Source organism: Hypanus sabinus, chromosome 15, assembly GCF_030144855.1.
Source record: "Hypanus sabinus isolate sHypSab1 chromosome 15, sHypSab1.hap1, whole genome shotgun sequence".
Classification (NCBI taxonomy): Eukaryota; Metazoa; Chordata; class Chondrichthyes; order Myliobatiformes; family Dasyatidae; genus Hypanus; species Hypanus sabinus.
The window spans coordinates 1,272,012-1,293,817 of NC_082720.1; the positions used below are offsets into that span (position 1 = coordinate 1,272,012).

Consider the following 21,806-nt stretch of genomic DNA (forward strand, 5'->3'; position numbering starts at 1 on the left):
TCAGATATGTATAGAACCAAAAGAAATGGGGAAGATCTTAAATGGGTTTTTTGCCTCTGTATTTACTAAGGAAACTGGCATGGAGTCAATGGAAATAAGACAAACAAGTAGTGAGGTCATGGAACCTACACAGATTGAAGAGGAGGAGATGCTTGGTACCTTGTGGCAAATCAGAGTGGATAAATCCAAAGGACCTGACAGGGTATTCCCTCTGACCTTGAAGGAGACTAGTGGTGAAATTGCAGGGGCCCTGGCAGATATATTTAAAATGTTGGTATCTACGGGTGAGGTGCCGGTGAATTGGAGGAGAGCTGATGTTGTTCCGTTGTTTAAAAAAGTCTTTAAGCTGGTAAGTTTGACGTCAGTAGTAGGTAAATTATTGGAAGGAGTACTAAGAGATATGATCTACAAGTATTTAGATGGACAGGGACGTATTAGGGAGAGTCAACATGGCTTTGTGTGTGGTAGGTCATGTTTAACCAATCTATTAGAGATTATCAAGTCAAGTCAAGACACTTTTATTGTCATGTTGACCATAATTGCTGGTACAGTTATATAGTTATATACTATGCTGGTACAGCATAGTAAAAATGAAATGTTTTTCAGGACCATGCTGTTACATGACACTGTACAAAAAACTAGACTACGTAATAAAAAAAAACAGAGAAAGCTACACTAGAATACAGCCCTACACTGGACTGCATAAAGTGCACAAAAACAGTGCAGGCATTACAATAAATAATAAACAGGACAATAGGGCAAGGTGTCAGTCCAGGCTTCGGATATTGATGAGTCTGATAGCTTGGGGGAAGAAACTGCTACATAGTCTGGTCGTGAGAGCCCGAATGCTTCAGTTCCTTTTCCCAGACGGCAGGAGGGAGAAGAGATTGTCTGAGGGGTATGTGGGGTCCTTCATAATGCTGTTTCCTTTGCGGATGCAGAGTGTGGTGTGAATGTCCATGATGACGGGAAGAGAGACCCCAATGTTCTTCTCAGCTGACCTCACTATCCGCTGCAGGGTCTTGTGATCTGAGATGGTACAATTTCCGAACCAGGCAGTGATGCAGCTGCTCAGGATGCTCTCAATACAACCCCTGTAGAATGTGATGAGAATTGGAGGTTCAGGAGGTTACAAGGAAAGTGGATGAAGGGAAGGCAGTGGATGTTGTCTACATGGACTTCAGTAAGGCCTTTGACAAGGTCCCACATGGGAGGTTGGTTAGGAAGATTCAGTTGCTAGGTATACATGGTGAGGTAGTAAATTGGATGAGACATTGGCTCAATGGGAGAAGACAGAGAGTGGTAGTGGAGGATTGCTTCTCTGAGTGGAGGCCTGTGACTAGTGGTGTGCCACAAGGATCAGTGCTGGGTCTATTGTTATTTGTCATCTATATCAATGATCTGGATGATAATGTAGTAAATAGGATCAGCAAATTTGCTGATGATACAAAGATTGGAGGTGTAGTGGACAGTGAGGAAGGTTTTTAAAGCTTGCAGAGGGATCTGGACCAGCTGGAAAAATGGGCTGAAAAATGGGAGATGGAGTTTAATACAGACAAGTGTGAGGTATTGCACTTTGGAAGGGAAAACCAAGGTAGAACATACAAGGTAAATGGTAGGGCACTGAGGAGCGCAGTAGAACAGAGGGATCTCTGATCCAAGATGATCCAAGATGGCGGTGCGATGCAGCTTGCAGTGGCCACTCCGGAACTGATTATCTGTTATTTGTGAAGTGGGGTGCTGTGCACAATCATAATCAATTGAAAACGGACATGGGAGCACGGAGGAACATCGGGAAATCTCCAGGAAGACCTTCTTCGTTGTTGCTGCTGCTGTGAGGTCCAGGTCTCTGCTGGGAAGAACAGGCCCCCAGTCCTCAGGGTTGTGTTGCCGATGGCCGTTGGCGGGGCCGTCTTAATACGCTTGGCAGAGGACGGTGCTCGGAGAACTTGTGCCGGAGGGGATGGTCGTCGGCTTGGAGGTTCGATGGATTCGGAGTCCGCTGCGGTCAGGTCACTTTCGGTGTGTGCTGCGTCTGCGAGTCTGAGTCGGGCGGTGCCTTGGAAGTCCATAGCGGGGGTATTCCCACCAGCATGGGATGGCGAGTCTGTCGGAACCCTGTGGACTTGTGGAAACTGTGTGGTGATTTCTTTTGAACTTACAGTCCTTTAACATCTTTGGATTATTTTTACTGTGCCCATGCTCTGTTTTTTTATCAATTATGCTATTGTTTGCACTGTTGTAGCTATATGTTGTAATTACGTGGTTTTGTGCAGATCCTGTAGCTTTAGTTTTTGTCTTGTTCTTGTCTGGAGGATTTGGAGCTCCTTTCTGGAGAACACACTAGACGGTAGTGTGATATTAATATGCAGCAGCCTCTCCCGACTCTGGATTGGGGATTGCCAAATGTTACGTGGATTTTCTGTTGTAGTCTGTTTTGTCATGTGTTTTTGTGATATCATTCTGGGGGAACGTTGTCTCATTTTTCAACTGCATTGCATTTGTGGTTTCTAAATGACAATAAACTGAATCTGAATCTGAATCTGGGAATACAGATACAAAATTCCCTAAAAGTGGCATCACAGGTAGATAAGGTCGTAAAGAGAGTTTTTGATACATTGGCCTTTATAAATCAAATTGTTGAGTATAAGAGTTGGAATGTTATGGTGAGGTTGTATAAGGCATTGGTGAGGCTGAATTTGGATTATTGTGTGCAGTGTTGTCGGGACTTGAGAAACTGAGTTACAGAGAAAGGTTGAATAGGTTAGGACTTTATTCCCTGGAGCGTAGAAGAATGAGGGGAGATTTGATAGGGGTGTATAAAATTATGATGGGTATAGATAGAGTGAATGCAAGCAGGCTTTTTCCATTGAGGCTGGGGGAGAAAAAACCAGAGGACATGGGTTAAGGGTGAAGGAGAAAAGTTTAATGAGAACATTGGGGGGGGGGGGGGCTTCTTCACACAGAGAGTGGTGGGAGTGTGGAATGAGCTGCCAGATGAAGTGGTGAATGCGGGCTCAGTTTTGACATTTAGGAAAAACTTGGACAGGTACATGGATGAGAGGTGTATGGAGGGATGTGGGCCAGGTGCAGGTCAGTGGGACTAGGCAGAAAAATGGTTTGGCACAGCCAAAAGGGGCCAAAAGACCTGTTTCTGTGCTGTAATGGTCTATGGTTCTAGATCGAGAGCATGGGAAATAATTTTAGAGGTAATCTGAGGGGATATTTTCACCCTGAGGGTGGTGAGTAACTGGAATGCACTACCTGAGAGTGTGCTGGAAGCAGAGATACTGACAGCATTTCAGTGTCTAAATGAACACTTGAATTGCCTCAGCATAGAAGAATGAACTGAGTGCTGGGAGTTAGGATTAATACCGAAGGGCATCCACTGGTGGATATATAATGGTCTGTTTCAATGCTGTATAACTGTCTGACGTTTTGTAATCTCAGCCAAAGTATTAGTGGATTAGTATTAGTACTAGGCCACAGCACTAATCCTTGCTTTGCCCCACGTCACAGCCTACCAATTTGAAAACGATCCATTTATTCTGCTTTCTCTCCAATAACCAATTTTCAAATTCTATCAGTGCATTACACCCCAGTTCTATGTGCTCTAACATTATTAACCTACTTTCTGTGAAAGACATTGTTAAAACCTAGAAATCCAAATGCACTACACCCATTTATTTCCTCTTGCACATTCCACAAGGCACACCTACAAGTTAATCAAACAGGAATTGTCTTTCATAATTCCATACTGACTCTGCTCACTATAGTTACTTTTTCTCAGGGGGTTCTTTTACTTTATCTTTCGTTGTAGATTCCCTCGTCAATCAGTCTTGCCTACGTTGTATACATGACAGAGAATGATTTTAGGGACAATTATTACATACTGTAACTATCCACAGCATGTTTCTTTGTTATTACGATACCCTGCTTTTATGGAAAGATTGATGTTGTTTCTGTTCAACTGTTCCTTAAAGAAATTTTGTACAAAACTCTTATCGGTCATTCAGCCAATGCAACATTGTCAATACATTGTAGCTAATGTTATCATTCCTTTTGTATTTAATAGCTAGACTGGAAAGACTGCGAAAAAGTTATAAAAAAGAACAATATTAATGGGCAAAGATTTCTGGTAAGTGATCAATTTATTTTTGGAGTGAAATATTGGATTTAAGTTTTATTTTGCTCTCCCAGTGAATGTGAAGGCATCATTCTGTGTATTATAGAGCCACAAAGGGGGAAGTTTCCAGAAAGAATACGACTCTCTTTCAGTGTCCTCACCAGCATTGCCCATGGCACTGATAACTAACTGACATGCAACACAGTCAAGTTGCAAACCCTGAAGATTTTTCACTGAACTGAAAGACTATCCTCATATCAACAATCAGAGATAAACTATCAATTTCTTAATTAATTTCATAAACACTTTCCAATGCCTGCATACAGATTGCAGCTGTGAGTCCAAATACAGTATTCAATGTCACTTACTATATACTAAACAGGCAAAGCAGGGAATACAAGAATTTTAAAAAATACTGACTTGTTTAAGGTCAAATTTTTGTAATGGATTTGCCTTAGAAGAGAGCCCTGGATGACATACTGAACATATTAACAGTTGTCCAAACTCTGGCAGACAGTTAAGCATTGTGCTATCATCTATTTAGTAGATTACTGCCACAGATCCCAGTTGTCTACAGACTCAGAGAACACCAGGGCATACATGAGTGGATAAAGGCAACAGGAAGGAAAGGCATGAAGGTTAATCACCTATCACAATGAACATATGGACAGAGTTGGGGGTGGGTGGGGGGAGCACAACCTTGTGTTATATTTTCAGGACATTACTACCAAGACATTCTGGCTGGTATATAAGACTAAGATATCAAATCCACCAAAGGAAATGAGTAAAGCAAGGAAATTGTTGCTATTGGGAAAAGTTTCAGGTGATATTGCTATGCCTCTGACCTCATACAGTTCCATTTGTGTCCTCTGTTTCGGAACGAGGAATGTGCGAGACATACAATATATGTCCTTGCATAAGAACAGGGATAATCATTTGTTGAGACAATTTACCATTGATTTTCATGCCTTAGTAGATGTTGTCCAGTCAGGGCCCAGATCATGTTTACTTTGAAACACAAGTTTTAGGACTTCATAATTCACAACCGATCTGATCTTCTCATGTCTTCTCATGTTGCAATTAAAATACTATAAATAATGACTATTATATGTTGTCTTCACAAGGGCAACACATAATGTGAGTTTATCAGGTATGTTGCTTCATTGAATTATTGCTGAAGGAGTGAACTGCATGCCAACGCAGCTCAGTTTGTGTACCTTCCATGACAACGTGGGTACTGAGGTCAGCCCTGACAGCCGTTTGAGATCATTGTGATTGTGTTAATGTGTGGACACTTACTGACAGGTTCTTCTCACTGCTGCTACCCTGTGGTTTCCACTCACATATCAGAACTAACACACTAGAGCTGTCTGTCTTGCCTGCCTAAGAGCTGAGACAGAAGTGGACCAGGTGTATCATGGAGTTAATCTCGGCTGATGAGACAAGCAACCGATATGAGCAACATCCCTAGAAATTACTGGAAGAGATCTCACCTGTATAAAGAATTTGAACTGACCATCAGCTCCAAATGTCATGGTCAGGTTACCGTCATACCATTGATGATGTGCACCAAAAACTGCTGACAGCTTCTAATAGTCTCATTAATCACCAGCAATCTTTCACATGAAATCAGCTATTGTATCTGAAATAAGCAGAAGATTGATAGTGACCTGAATGTGCACCTCAGACTGTGAGTTCACCAAGCGATGCCCTCTGTACACTCTTGTACAGAAAACAATAAATACTGGACTGAGAGTGTTGTACTTGAATTCACACAACATAAGGAATAAGATGGATGATCTTGAAATTCAGCTACAGATTGCCAAGTATGATGATGTGGCCATCTCTGAAACTTGGCTAAAGAATGGCTGCCATTGGGGGTTGAATATGCAAGGATATGCGGTGTATTGGAAAGATAGGTTAGTAGGAAGAGGGGTGATGTGGCCCTGAGTATAAGAAATAATATTAAATCATTAGAAAGAAATGACATAGGATTGGAAGGTATAGAGTATCTATGGGTTGAGTTAAGAAATGGCAAGGGTAAAAGGACCCTAATGGCAGTTGTATACAAGCCTCCAAACAGCAGCCAGGACATGGAATACAAATTACAGCAGGAGATAGAAAATGTGTGTCACAAGGGCAATGTCATGGTAATTGCTGGGGATTTTAACATGAAAGTGGGTGGATTGGGAAAACCAGGACCTCAAGAGAGAGAATTTGTAGAATGTCTAAGGGAATGCTCTTTAGAACAGCTTATTGTTGAGCCCACTAGGGATCAACTATGCTGGATTGGGTGATGTGCAATGTTCCAGAGGTGATAAGAGAGCTTGAAGTTAAGGAATCCTCAGGGTACAGTGATCACAATATGATTGGGTTTACTTTGAAATTTGAGAAGGAGGAACTATATTCCAATGTGTCAGAATTTCAGGAAATTACGATGGCATGAGAGGGGAACTGGCCAGATTGACTGGAAAGGGACACGAGCAGGAAGGACAGCAGAGCAGTAATCGCTGGAGTTTCTGTGAAAAATGAGGGAAGTGCAAGACAGATATATTCCAAATAAGAAGAAATTTTTGAATGGAAGAAGGACACTGCCGTGGCTGACAAGTGAAGTCGGAGCCAAAGTAAAAGCAAAAGAAAGGGCAGAGAAGGAATCCAAAGAAAGTGGGAAGACAGAGGATTGGGAAGCTTATAAAAACTTGCAGAAGGAAACTAAGGAGGTCATTAGGAAGGAAAAGATGAATTATGAAAGGAACTAATATCAAAGAAGATACTAAAAGCTTTTTTAAGTATATAAAGAGGAAAAGAGAGTTGAGGGTAGATATAGAAATAGAAAATGATGCTGGAGATTGTAATAGAAACATAGAAAACCTACAGCACAATACAGGCCCTTCAGTTCACAAAGCTGTGCCGAGCATGTCCCTGGCTTAGAAATTACTAGACTTACCCATAGCCCTCTATTTTTCTAAGCTCCATGTACCAATCCAAAAGTCTCTTAAAAGATCCTATCGTATCCGCCTCCACCACCATTGCCGACAGCCCATTCCACGTACTCACCACTCTCTGCGTAAAAAAACTTGCCCCTGACATCTCCACTGTACCTACTCCCCAGCACCTTAAACCTGTGCCCTCTTGTGGCAACCATTTCAGCCCTTGGAAAAAGAATCTGACTATCCACACGATCAATGCCTCTCATCATCTTATACACCTCGATCAGGTCACCTCTCATCCTCCGTCGCTCCAAGGAGAAAACGCCTTACTTTCTCAATAAGCCTTGTATTGGGGTACCTTATCAAATGCCTTATCTTATGAAATAGCACTTGCTGTTGACTTGTTGTGACAATAAGCAAATTGGTGCAGATCCAAGTGACTCGTCAGGGAGGAGTAGGTATGTTGCATGATGAATCTCTCAAAGCCTTCATCACAGTGATGTAAGTGCTACTGGATGATAGTCATTGAGGCAGGTTACCAAGTTCTTCTTGGACACCTTTATGATTGAAGCCTGCTTGATGTAGACGGGTACTTCAGAGTGGCAAAGTGACAGATCTTCAACATTGAGCCAGGTGCACCACTTGGGCCAACTGCTTTCTGTGGCCTCCGGCTCCGGAAGCAAGCTCTCACGTCAGTCTCAGAAGCCGAAATTGTAGTGTAGTCAGGGGCTGTGGGAGTCTGTGTAGGCGCCTCTATGTTCTGTTGGTCAAAACAATCTTAAAAGGGATTGAACTCATCTGGGAGTGAAACCTTGTTGCCACATACATTGCTTGGTTTTACTTTGCAAGAGATGATAGCATTCCAGTTCCAGCACACCTGAATAATAAAAATAATGTTTGATTTCTTTATACTTCATCATTATACTTCTTTTACAAGCATTACCCTTTTGTTGTAACCTTGCATTGTATTTTTTATGTAAATGCTTAAGATGGAAAACAACACAATGGAAATGTATGAAGTCATCAAGGCTGACATTAGTTCTGCTGCTCCAGCCACATGCTGAGAGTTGCTGATCTCTGTTATCCATCTACATGCCTATATTACTAAATGACAGTGGCCACATGCATTAAATGGATACACAGGAAAATGCCAATGCTGGAGTTTGGAAGAAGAAACAGGCAGCTGGAGGAACTCACCAAGTCAAGTAGCAGAAACAAGAGAAAATCTGCAGATGCTGGAAATCCGAGCAACACACACAAAATGCTGAAGATACTCAGCAGACCAGAGTGCATCTATGGAAAAAAGTACAGTCGACATTTCAGGTTGAAACCATTGTGCAGAACTGGAGAAAAGAGCTGAGAAGTATGTTTAGAATTTGGGGGGAGGGGAGAGAGAAACACCAGGTGACTGGTGAAACCTGGAGGGGTTGGGATGAAGTAAAGATGCCCAAGTGTCAAGTAGCATAGAAGGACCAAAAAGGAAAAGAAAATTTTGCATTAATTTTGGAACTCCCTCCACCCATCCCCAAACAACATGGATGCATTGTATCCTCAAAACCCCTAAAAGGAGCAAGAGGTATTTTATGTTTTATATTATTTACTATAATGAAGTGCTTCAAGGGTTTGGTTAAGTCCTTTCTGAACAAGGCTATGGATCCATTGTAGTTTGTCTATTACCACAACATCAATACAGTGGACACAATCTCACTGGCTCTCCACTTTGCCCAAGAGCACCTAGACAAGCACACATACAGCAGGTTGCTGCTCAGCACCATCATCCTATTATTATCAATCAACAAGTTTCAAAGCCTAGGCCTTTGTACCTCCCTCTGCAGATCCTGAACTTCCTCATGAGGAAACCACAGTCACTGTGGATTGGTAATAATATTTCCTTCTAGCTGACAATTGACACAGGTGTACCTCAAGGATACATACTTAGCCGACTGCTTATGATGCGTGGCTAACCACAGCTCAAACGTTTTCTACCAATTTGCAGATGACACCTCTGCTGTTAGTAAAATCTCAAATGGCTTTGAGGTGATATACACAAGGGAGATACTTACATTGGCTGAGCAATGTCACAATAACAACCTTAAACTCACTATCAGCAAGATCAAGGTACTAATTGTGGAATTCAAGAAGGGGAAGTTTGGAGAAGACACACCCTTGGAGGCGGGCGTTGGGTCAGCAGTGGAAATGGTAAGCAGTTTCAAATTCTTGAGCGTCAGCATCCTGGGCCCTACCCAGTGATGCAATCACTAAGACAGCATGCCAGTGGCTATACTTTGATCAGAGTTTGAGGAGATACGGTGTGTTACAAAAGACTCTTGCGAATTTCTATAGATGCATCACAGCCTGATATGGAGGCTGTAATGCACAGAACTGTGAAAAGGGGCAGAGCCCACTGGATTCAGCCTGCTCAACCATAGGCAGAGCACTCCTCACCATTAAGGTCATTCCAAGGAGATGGCAGCTCTCACTAAAGACCCTTAACATCTAGAACATGCTTTCAAATTTCCATCAGGGAGAAGGTCAAGGAGCCTGAAGACTCAACTCAGTGACTCAGGAACAACTGCTTCTCATGCACCATCACATTTTAAAATGGTGCATGAACCCTGACAACTGCCTGTTACTCTGTTGGTTCACAATAAATTGGAAAATAAATATAGTAATTTTTATGTCCATACTGTACTGCTGTCACATAACGATAAGTTTTATGACATACTGGTTCTGATTCTTGGAAATCTGGCGCACAGTGAAATGAGGAATTGGTTTGTAGTATAGTTAAACATAAGGTAGATGAAACTTAATGCAGGGATGTACAAAACAATGCATTTTGCATTGATATTTACAAGCCTGTTGAGAACCATGCAGTGGACTGAGCACAAATTCAAAAAAATCAATGGAGGGGGTCTCAAGCTTTATAAACAAAGAAACAAAGGGAACATGAGTATATTATGTTGTTAAAAAAAAAGCAAAAAGCTATAAAGGAAACAAGACAGCTGTTATATTTCATGAGGAGTGTGAGGAGATTTAGTTTGTCATCTAAGACAGTCAAAAACTTCTGTAGACGTACTGTGGAGAGGATTCTGACAGGCTGCATCACTGTCTGGTATGGAGGAGTGCTACTGTACAGGACTGAAAGAAGCTACAGAAAGTTGTAAAATAAGTCCACTCCATCTTGGGTACTAGCCTTCGTAGTATCTAAGATACCTTCAAGGGATGCTGTCTCAAAAAGGTGATGTCCATCGTTAAGAACCCGCAAAATTCAGGACATAAGGCCTCAAGACATAGGAGCAGAATTAGGCCAGAATGACAGTCCGCACCCCCATTCCATCATGGCTGATCCTGGATCCCACTCAACTCCATACACCTGCCTTCTCACCATATCCTTTGATGCCCTGACCAATCAGGAAACTAATAACACGGACTTGGTCTCCACTGCATTCTGTGGCAGAGCTCTCAATGGATTCACTACTCTCTGATGAAAAAAAACCTCCTTACCTCTGTTCTAAGAGGTTGCCTGTCAAACCTCGAGGCTGTGCCATCCAGTTCTGGATGCCCCACCATAGGAAGCATCCTCTCCACATCCACAGTCCTTTCAACATTCAACAGGTTTCAATGAGATACCCCGCATTCTTCTAAATTCCAGTGAGTACAGGTCCAAAGCCTCCAAATGCTCCTCATTGACATGCCCTCTTCTCATTGTTATCACCAGAAAAGCCTGAAGGCACACACTTGGCTATTCAGGAACAGCGTCTACACTTCTGCCAACCGATTGAATCCTTGTACACTGCCTCACTGTTATTATTGCTGATTTAGCACTATTTTTAATTTAACTATTTAATAGACATATACACTTACTGTTATATGAGCCTTACGTCTGTGGTGGGAAAGCTGTTGGAAAAGATTCTTAGAGATAGGATCCATGGGCATTTAGAGAATCATGGTCTGATCAGGGACAGTCAGCATGGCTTTGTGAAGTGCAGATCATGTCTAACAAGCCTGATAGAGTTCTTTGAGGAGGTGACCAGGCATATAGATGAGGGTAGTGTAGTGGATGTGATCTACATGGATTTTAGTAAGGCATTTAACAAGGTTCCACATGGTAGGCTTATTAAGAAAGTCAGAAGGCATGGGATCCAGGGAGGTTTGGCCAGATGGATTCAGAATTGGCTTGCCTGCAGAAAGCAGAGGGTCATGGTGGAGGGAGTACATTCAGATTGGAGAGTTGTGACTAGTGGTGTCCCACAAGGATCTGTTCTGGGACCTCTATTTTTTGTGATTTTTATTAATGAGCTGGATGTGGGGGTAGAAGGGTGGGTTGGCAAGTTTGCAGATGACACAAAGGTTGGTGGTGTTGTAGATAGTGTAGAGGATTGTTGAAGATTGCAGAGAGACATTGATAGGATGCAGAAGTGGGCTGAGAAGCGGCAGATGGAGTTCAACCCGGAGAAGTGTGAGGTGGTACACTTTGGAAGGACAAACTCCAAGGCAGAGTACAAAGTAAATGGCAGGATACTTGGTAGTGTGGAGGAGCAGAGGGATCTGGGGGTACATGTCCACAGATCCTTGAAAGTTGCCTCACAGGTAGATGGGTTAGTTAAGAAAGCTTATGGAGTGTTAGCTTTCATAAGTCGAGGGATAGAGTTTAAGAGTTGCTAGGTAATGATGCAGCTCTATAAAACTCTAGTTAGGCCATACTTGGAGTACTGTGTCCAGTTCTGGTCGCCTCGCTATAGGAAGGATGTGGAAGCATTGGAAAGGGTACAGAGGAGATTTACCAGGATGCTGCCTGGTTTAGAGTGTATGGATTATGATCAGAGATTAAGCGAGCTAGGGCTTTGGAGAGAAGGAGGATGAGAGGAGACATGATAGAGGTGTACAAAATATTAAGAGGAATACACAGAGTGGACAGCCAGTGCCTCTTTCCCAGGGCGCCACTACTCAATACAAGAGGACAATGCTTTAAGGTAAGGGGAGAGAAGTTCAAGGGGGATATTAGAGGAAGGTTTTTCACTCAGAGAGTGGTTGGTGCATGGAATGCACTGCCTGAGTCAATGGTGGAGGCAGATACACTAGCGAAGTTTAAGAGACTACTAGACAGGTATATGGAGGAATTTAAGGTAGGTGTTATATGGGAGGCAGGGTTTGAGGGTCGGCACAACATTGTGGGCTGAAGGGCCTGTAATGTGCTGTACTATTCTATGTTCTATGTTATTTATTTAACACAACCCCCCATATTATCATGTATGTACTGTACTGCGCCGCTAAGATAACAAAATCCATGACATATGTTGAAGGACAGGACCTCCAGGGTTGCAGTCTCAGGATTACTACCCATACCACATGCTAGTGAGGCTAGAAATAGGAAGATAATGTAGCTAAATGCGAGGCTAAGGAGATGGTGCAGGAGGGAGGGCTTCATGTTTCTGGACAATTGGGCCTTGTTCCAGGGAAGGTAGGACCTGTTCCGATGGGACGAGTTGCACCTGAACTGGAGGGGGACTAACATCCTAGCAGGAAGGTTTGCCAGTGCTGCTCTGGGGAGTTTAAACTGGATTTGCAGGGGGAGGAAATCCAGAGTGTTACAGCAGATAGTGAGGTGGAGGAGGATAAATGTCATGCGAGAGGTGCAAATATACTGCATGGAGTAAAGCCAGATCTAGCATATAAAGAGGCTTTGAGGAAATAGAAACAGAATAAAGGGTAGTAAGGTAGAAGGGCTAAAGTGTGTGTACTTCAATGCAAGAGGCATCAGGGACAAAGGTGATGAACTGAGAGCTCGGATACATACATGGAATTATGATGTAGTGGCCATTACGGAGACTTGGCTGGCACCAGGGCAGGAATAGATTCTCAATATTCCTGGATTTCAGTGCTTTAAAAGATAGATAGATAGATAGATAGATAGACAGATACTTTATTCATCCCCAAGGGGAAATTCAACATTTTTCCAGGGTCCCATACACTTATTGTAGCAAAACTAATTACAAACAGTATTTAACTCAGTATAAATATGATATGCATCTAAAATCACCCTCCCAAAAAGCTTTAATAAATAGCTTTTAAAAAGTTCTTAAATAGTTACTAAAGTGCATTGAGTGTTAACTTAAGCTCAGTCCTAACCCCGGCACTTTAACACGTCTTGCCCCTGGTGGTTGAATTGTAGAGCCGAATGGCGTTGGGGAGTAATGATCTCTTCATCCTGTCTGAGGAGCATTGCATTGACAGCAACCTGCCGCTGAAGCTGCTTCTCTGTCTCTGGATGGTGCTGTGCAGAGGATGTTCAGGGTTTTCCATGATTGACCGTAGCCTACTCAGCGCCCTCCTCTCTGCCACCGATGTCATACTCTCCAGTTCTGTGCCCATGACAGAGCCTACCTTCCTTACCAGGGATAGAGAGAGGGGCGGAGGGGTGGCATTACTGGTCAGGGATACTATTACAGCTACAGAAAGGGTGGGTAATGTAGCAGGATCCTCGTTTGTGTCATTATGGGTGGAAGTCAGGAACAGGAAGGGAGCAGTTACTCTACTGGGGGTATTCTATGGGCCCCCTGGTAGCAGCAGAGACACCGAGGAGCAGATTGGGAGGCAGATTTTGGAAAGGTGCAAAAATAACAGGGTTGTTATCATGGGTGACTTTAACTTCCCTAATATTGATTGGCACCTGATTAGTTCCAAGGGTTTAGATGGGGCAGAGTTTGTTAAGTGTGTCCAGGATGGATTCCTGTCACAGTATGTTGACAGGCCGACTAGGGGGAATGCCATACTAGATCTAGTATTAGGTAACAAACCGGGTCAGGTCACAGATCTCTCAGTGGGTGAGCATCTGGGGGACAGTGATCACCGCTCCCTGACCTTTAGCATTATCATGGAAAAGGATAGAATCAGAGAGGACAGGAAAATTTTTAATTGGGGAAGGGCAGATGAAGAGGCTATAAGGCTAGAACCTGCGGGTGTGAATTGGGATGATGTTTTTGCAGGGAAATGTACTATGGACATGTGATCTATGTTTAGGGATCTCTTGCAGGATGTTAGGGATAAATTTGTCCTGGGAAGGAAGATAAAGAATGGTAGGGTGAAGGAACCATGGGTGACAAGTGAGGTGGAGAATCTAGTCAGGTGGAAGAAGGCAGCATATGTGAGGTTTAGAAAGCAAGGATCAGATGAGTCTATTGAGGAATATAGGGTAGCAACAAAGGAGCTTAAGAAGGGGCTGAGGAGAGCAAGAAGGGGGCATGAGAAGGCCTTGGCAAGAAGGGTAAAGGAAAACACCGAGGCACTCTTCAATTATGTGAAAAACAAAAGGATGACAGGAGTGAAGGTAGGACCGATTAGAGATAAGGGTGGGAAGATGTGCCTGGAGGCTGTGACAGTGAGTGAGGTCCTCAGTGAATACTTCTCTTCAGTATTCACCACTGAGAGGGAACTTGATGATGATGAGGACAATATGAGTGAGGTTGACGCTCTGGAGCATGTTAAGGGAGGGGAGGTGTTGGAGTTGGTAAAATACATCAGGACAGATAAGTCCTCGGGGCCTGACAGAACATTCCTCAGACTGCACCACGAGACAAGGGAAGAGATTGCTGAGCCTCTGGCTAGGATCTTTATGTCCTCGTTGTCCACGGGAATGGTACCAGAGGACTGGAGGGAGGCGAATGTTGTCCCCTTGTTCAAAAAAGCTAGTAGGGATAGTCCGGGTAATTATAGACCAGTGAGCCTTACGTCTGTGGTGGGAAAGCTGTTGGAAAGGATTCTTAGAGATAGAATCTGAGGGCATTTAGATCATGGTCTGATCAGGGACAGTCAGCATGGCTTTGTGAAGGGCAGATCGTGTCTAACAAACCTGATAGAGTTCTTTGAGGAGGTGACCAGGCATATAGATGAGGGTAGTGTAGTGGATGTGATCTACATGGATTTTAGTAAGGCATTTGACAAGGTTCCACACAGTAGGCTTATTAAGAAAGTCAGAAGGCATGAGATCCAGGGAAGTTTGGCCAGGTGGATTCAGAATTGGCTTGCCTGAAGAAAGCAGAGGGTCATGGTGGAGGGAGTACATTCAGATTGGAGGGTTGTGACTAGTGGTGTCCCACAAGGATCGGTTCTGGGACCTCTACTTTTCATGATTTTTATTAATGACCTGGATGTGGGGGTAGAAGGGTGGTTTGGCAAGTTTGCAGATGACACAAAGGTTAGTGGTATTGTGGCTAGTGTTGAGGATTGTTGAAAATTGCAGAGAGACATTGATAGGATGCAGAAGTGGGCTGAGAAGTGGCAGATGGAGTTCAACCCAGAGAAGTGTGAGGTGGTACACTTTGGAAGGACAAACTCCAAGGCAGAGTACAAAGTAAATGGCAGGATACTTGGTAGTGTGGAGGAGCAGAGGGATCTGGGGGTACATGTCCACAGATCCCTGAAAGTTGCTTTACAGGTAGATAGGGTAGTTAAGAAATCTTATGGAGTGTTAGCTTTCATAAGTCGAGGGATAGAGTTTAAGAGACGTGATGTAATGATGCATCTCTATAAAACTCTTGGAGTACTGTGTCCAGTTCTGGTCGCCTCGCTATAGGAAGGATGTGGAAGCATTGGAAAGGGTACAGAGGAGATTTACCAGGATGCTGTCTGGTTTAGAGAGTATGGATTATGATCAGAGATTAAGGGAGCTAGGGCTTTACTCTCTGGAGAGAAGGAGGATGAGAGGGGACATGATAGAGGTGTACAAAATATTAAGAGGAATAGACAGAGTGGACAGCCAGCGCCTCTTCGCCAGGGCACCACAGCTCAGTACAAGAGGACATGGCTTTAAGGTAAGGGGAGAAAAGTTCAAGGGGGATATTAGAGGAAGGTTTTTCACTCAGAGAGTGGTTGGTGCGTGGAATGCACTGCCTGAGTCAGTGGTGGGGGCAGATACACTAGTGAAATTTAAGAGACTACTAGATGGATATATGGAGGAATTTAAGGTGGGGGTTATATGGGCGGCAGGGTTTGAGGGTCAGCACAACATTATGTGCTGAAGGGCCTGTACTGTGCTGTATTGTTCTTTCTTCTTTATGCCAGTGATATTAAACCTGATTTTGATTCATCAACTCTCCTGGTAACTTCCTCACAAAACTCTGGATAGTTGCAAATTTTTGGAAGTGTATGTATCCTGTGCTGGGAGCATATTAGTTTAATTCAGTATCAGGATCAGATTAAACATTGTCCTGGTCCATATTTATGATAAAGTATGCACCCCACATTTGGTGTAAGTTTCTTTTTAAAGCACAACTGTTGCATTCAGGATGCTGGTTACAGTCTCTCTCAGAGTGACAGTAATGCATCGGCATTCTTTTCCTAGCAACCACAGAAAATGTTTTGGGGAGCTCAGCAGGCCAGGCAGTAAATATGGAGAAAAGTACAGTCAACATCTTGGGCTGAAACCCTTTTTCTTATTTAGCATTGTTTTCCTCCTGCTGTACCCTGCAGGTGACTGCCAAACTCCAGTTATATTACCTTGTTCCTCACAAAAGTGCATTTTACATTTCACTCTGCCTTCTTTTCTGCAGAAACAGTTCCTGTCATAGAAAATATAGAAATCTACAGCACATTACAGGTCCTTTGGCCCGCAATGTTGTGCCAACCATGTAACCTACTCTAGAATCTGCCTAGAAATACCCTACCACATTGCCCTCTATTTTTCTATGCTCCATGTACCTATCTAAGAATCTCTTTAAAGAACTTATTGTATCCACCTCAACCATCTTCGCTGGCAGTGCATTCTATCATTCTTGTTTACTTTTTCACAGCTATTTCTTGAAATAGAACCTTTATACTAATTGTCTTAAATTTTCTGACAGACCGAGTTTGTTTCAGCTGCCTGGTTCCTTGGATATTTCAATCTTTGTTTTCTCTGCATTCAGTTAGTGTACCAACCCTGGTTTAATTCATTCATTCATTAGAATGTTCCTGATGGGTTTAGTGTAGCTGTTCTGTCCTAGGCTAGCCACCTTGTCACTGTCTCACAATCTGGTTTTTACATCCAGCAAGCCCTAAACATCATTTGTTTGGACACATTTCTTTGTAGTTAGCATTGTTTCTGACCTAACACCTTAGTAGAGTCTGTGCATGTTGTAATTGCTTTAACCATTTATGCAACAACATTAAAATGTTAAGACACAGCAGAAAGACTTTTAAAAAAAAGCTTCACAATATTTTTTTCATTTGCTCTGAGTAGATTTTATGTTTGACGTGATGAACATTTCATTCTTATAATGTAAATAATACGGTAGATATTCCATCGCTTTACTGTATATGTTACCATTTGTCTGTTAATTAGGTGTTAATGTTTCTGGTTCAAACAATGGTTTTCATTTTCTGTGTATATTCATTGGACATTGGAGTTGTTCATTTGAACACTATTTCTTGTAAGTCTACACACCAGTTTCAAAACTATACATCTCTAGTAAACTGATCTTTTCTTTCACTTTACAGAACATGTCAGAAAATGACATTCAAAGATTCCCCACACTACGTGTGCCGTAAGTAGTTCTAAGGATATTTATGCATGCAAAGTACAGCTTGAAAAAGGGAGTAATTCATGCAGACTAGGTGGTACCCTATATTGCAGTCCATAGCATTGAAATTTGAGTGTTACCATATGAATTGCATTCTTCAACTTATGTGAAGCAACAAGCCTTACCTTAGCCAACTGTTCATTCTCAAATAGATTTATTTGTAAACAATCCTATTTAGTACAAACACATTGGAATTGGAATATTATTGTAACATGCACTAAGGTACTCTACGGTAAAAAGCTGATCTTGCATACTGTTCATACAGTGCATTGAGGTACAACAAGGTAAAGCAATAAAAGAGTGCAGAATAAAATGTAACATCTGCAAGGTATAGTGCAGGTAAACATTAAGATGCAAGATCATAACGAGGTAGATTGTGAGATCAATATTATCACACTTAGAAACCTTTGTAGTCTTATAAAAAGTGTACTTACAAAGTCTTTAGCCTAGTGGAATGTGCTCTCAGGCTTATCTTATACATGTTGTGGAAGGGGAGAAGTGAAAATATTTGGGAAAGGTGGGGTCTTTGATTACATCGGCTGCTTTGCTGAGACAGCAAGAAGTATGGAGAGACCATGGAGGGGAGGCTGGTTTCCATGAGGTGCTGAGCTGTGACCACAACTCTCTGCAGTTTAATGGAACATGGAAGCACAGGCCCTTTGGCCTACAATGTTGTACTAACCTTTTACTCTAAGATTAATCAAACCTTTCACTCCTAAATAGCTCTCCATTTTTTCTTTCTCAGAGTCTCTTACATGTTCGTAATGTATCTGTCTCTACCATCAGCTCTGGCAGTGCGTTCCATGCACCTACCATAAAAAAACAATCTCTATCATCTCCATTATACTTCTCTCCAACCTCCTTAAAATTATGCTTCTTTATATTACGTATTTCCATTCTGGCTGCCTAGGTCTCATACCAAGACCCTTTATTCTGCCTGGAGATTACTGACCAGTGGAAAACAATGACTCCCTACTTTTCTTCAAAGATGCTGTCTGACCTGCTGAATTTCTCCATCATTTTGTATGTGTTACTCTGATTTTCAGCATCTTCAGAATCTCCTGGCTAATGTTATACTCCATCTACTACCTCCCTCTGCCTTCCAAAAGGTCCAAAAGAGGAGTTACATTATTGTAGAGGCATAGAGTTATAGAGAAATATAGCATATGAATTTCAGTCATTGGTCCATGCTAACAACAGTGTCAACCCAGCTAGTTCAAATTTCTTGCATTCAACCCATATCCCTCCAACCCTGGGCATGTATGCATCTTTCCAAATTTTCCAGATTTTTTAAATGACATTATTGTACCTGTTTAGAACATTTCTTCTGGGAGCTTGTTCTAGCTCATCTTCAATGTGAAAATGTTGTCTCACAGGTCCCTTTCAAATCTTTCCCCTCTCAACCTAAATCGATGCCCCCTAGTTTTTGTCTCCCTTCCCCAGGCTAAAAGTGTTACAATCCAACTTATCAATGCCTCTCATCATTTTAAACACTTGAAGTCCATTTGCCACTCCTCAGCGCACTTCCTTAACTGATCAAGATCCCCTTGTAATCTACAATAACTTCCTTCACTATCAACAACACTTCCTAATTTCCCGTCAACTTACTGATCAAGCCATGTCCTTTTGCATCCAAATCTTTTATATACTGTACATAAATAACGAGTAAGAAGGTTTCCAACACTAACCCTCGCAGCACATCACTGATCACTGGTCTCCGTTCTGAGAAACAACCAGCACTCTCTGCTTCCCATCTCCAAGCCAGTTTTGAAAATACTTACCTAACCCTTCCGGACTGGCACCTTGTCAAAGGGTTTTCTAAAATCCAAAGAGACACCATCCATAGCCCAACGGGAGACAGACAAGTGGGTCACCTTAGGAGGGGGAAGGAGAAGAGTCAGGTACTGGAGAGTACCCCAGTGGCGGTGCCCCTTGACAATAAGTACTCCTGTTTGAGTACTGTTGGGGGGTACAGCCTACCTGGGGGAAGCAACAGTGCATGTGCCTCTGGCACAGAGTCTGGCCCTGTGGCTCAGAAGGGTAGGGAAAGGAAGAGAAGGGCAGTAGTGATAGGGGACCCTATAGTTAGGGGTCAGACAGGTGGTTCTGTGGATGCAGGAAAGAAACTCAGATGGTAGTTTGCCTCCCAGGTGCCAGGTTCTGGAATGTTTCAGATCGCGTCCAAAATATCCTGCAGTGGGAGGGAGAACAGCCAGAGGTCATGGTACATATTGGTACCAATGACATAGGTAGGAAAAGAGAAGAGGTCCTGAGAAAAGACTACAGGGAGTTAGGAAGGAAGTTGAGAAGCAGGACCGCAAGGATAGTAATCTTGGGTTTACTGCCTGTGCCACACAACAGGAGTAGAAAGAGGTGGAGGATAAATGCATGGGTGAGGGATTGGAGCAGGGGGCAGGCATTCAGATTTCTAGATCATTGGGACCTCTTTTGGGGCAGGTGTGATCTATACAAAAAGGATGGGTTGCACTTGAATGCCAGGGGGCCAATATCCTGGGGGGAAGGTTTGCTAAGGCTACTGGGAAGTGTTTAAACAAGAATTGTTAGCAGTTGGGAATCAAACTGAAGAGAATGGGGGAGGAGGTTGGCTCACAAATAGAGAAAACTCACAGACGGTACGAGAGGGAGGATAGGCAGGTGATAGAGAAGGGATGCGCTTAGACCAAAGGTTTGAGATGTGTCTATTTTAATGCAAGGAGTGTTGTGAACAAAGCGGATGAGCTTAGAGCGTGGATCAGTACTTGGAGCTATGATGTGGTGGCCATTACAGAGACTTGGATGGCTCAGAGACAGGACTGGTTACTTCAAGTGCCGGGTTTTAGATGTTTCATAAAGGACAGGGAGGGAGGCAAGCAAAAGAGATGGGGGTGTGGCACTGTTGATCAGAGTGTCACGGCTGCAGAAAAAGTGGATGCCATGGAGGGATTGTCTACGGAGTCTCTGTTGGTGGAAGTTAGGACCAGGAAGGGGTCAAAAACTTTATTGGGTGTTTTTTATAGGCTGCTCAATAGTAACAGGGATATCAAGGAGCAGATAGGGAAACAGATTCTGGAAATGTATAATAATAACAGTGTTGTCGTGATGGAGATCTTAACTTTCCAAATATCGATTGGCATCTCCCTAGAGCGAGGGGTTTAGATGGGGTGGAGTTTGTTAGGTGTGTTCAGGAAAGTTTCTTGACACAATATAAGATGATAAGATGGAGAGGCTGTACTTGTTCTGGTATTGGGAAATGAACCTGGTCAGGTGTCAGATCTCTCAGTGGGAGAGAATTCTGGAGAAAGTGATCATAATTCTATCTCCTTTACAATAGCATTGGAGAGAGATAGGAACAGACAAGTTAGAAAAATGTTTAATTAGAGTAAGGCGAATTATGAGGCTGTCAGACAGAAAATTGGAAGATTAAATTGGAAACAAATGTTCTCAGGGAAAAGTACGGAAGAAATGTGGCAAATGTTCAGGAGATATTTGGGTGGAGTTCTGCATGGGTATGTTCCAATGAGACAGGGAAGTTATGGTAAGGTGCAGGAACCATCGTGTACAAAGGCTGTAATATAACCATATAACAAATACATCACAGAAACAGGCCATCTCGGCCCTTCTAGTCCGTGCCGACGCTTACACTCACCTAGTCCCACTGGCCCACACTCAGCCCATAACCCTCCATTCCTTTCCTGTCCATATACCTATCCAAAATAAATCTAGTCAAGAAGAAAAAAAAAGCTTACAAAAGGTTCAGAGAGCTAGGTAATGTTAGAGGTTATAAAGCTAATAGGAAGAAGCTTAAGAAGGAAATTAGGAGAGCCAGAAGGGGTCATGAGAAGGCCTTGGCGGGCAGGATTAAGGAAAACCCCAAGGCATTCTACAGTATGTGAAGAGCAAGAGGATAAGATGTGAAAGAATAGGACCTGTCAAGTGTGACAGTGGAAAAGTGTGTATGGAACGGGTCATATTCTGCATGGAAGTCGATCACCAGTGAATTGCCTCAGGGATTTGTTCTGGGACCCTTACTCTTTGTGATTTTTATAAATGACCTGGATGAGGAAGTGGAGGGATGGGTTAGTAAGTTTGCTAACGACACAAAGGTTAGAGGTGTTGTGGATAGCATGTAGGGCTGTTAGAAGTTACAGCGGGACATTCATGGGATGCAAAAATGGTCTAAAAAGTGGCAGATAA

The 21,806-nt window shown here is 42.8% G+C and overlaps 1 protein-coding gene across 1 annotated transcript in view; it reads left to right on the plus strand.

Annotated features, from left to right (window-relative positions):
• Positions 1-21,806, plus strand: part of lcp2a (lymphocyte cytosolic protein 2a) — a 188,096-nt gene that overhangs the window by 13,297 nt on the left and 152,993 nt on the right. Inside the window, exons 2-3 of the mRNA XM_059990762.1 lie at positions 4,076-4,138; positions 17,530-17,576. Coding sequence (XP_059846745.1) covers positions 4,076-4,138; positions 17,530-17,576 — 110 coding nt within the window. The remainder of the gene's footprint in view (positions 1-4,075; positions 4,139-17,529; positions 17,577-21,806) is intronic.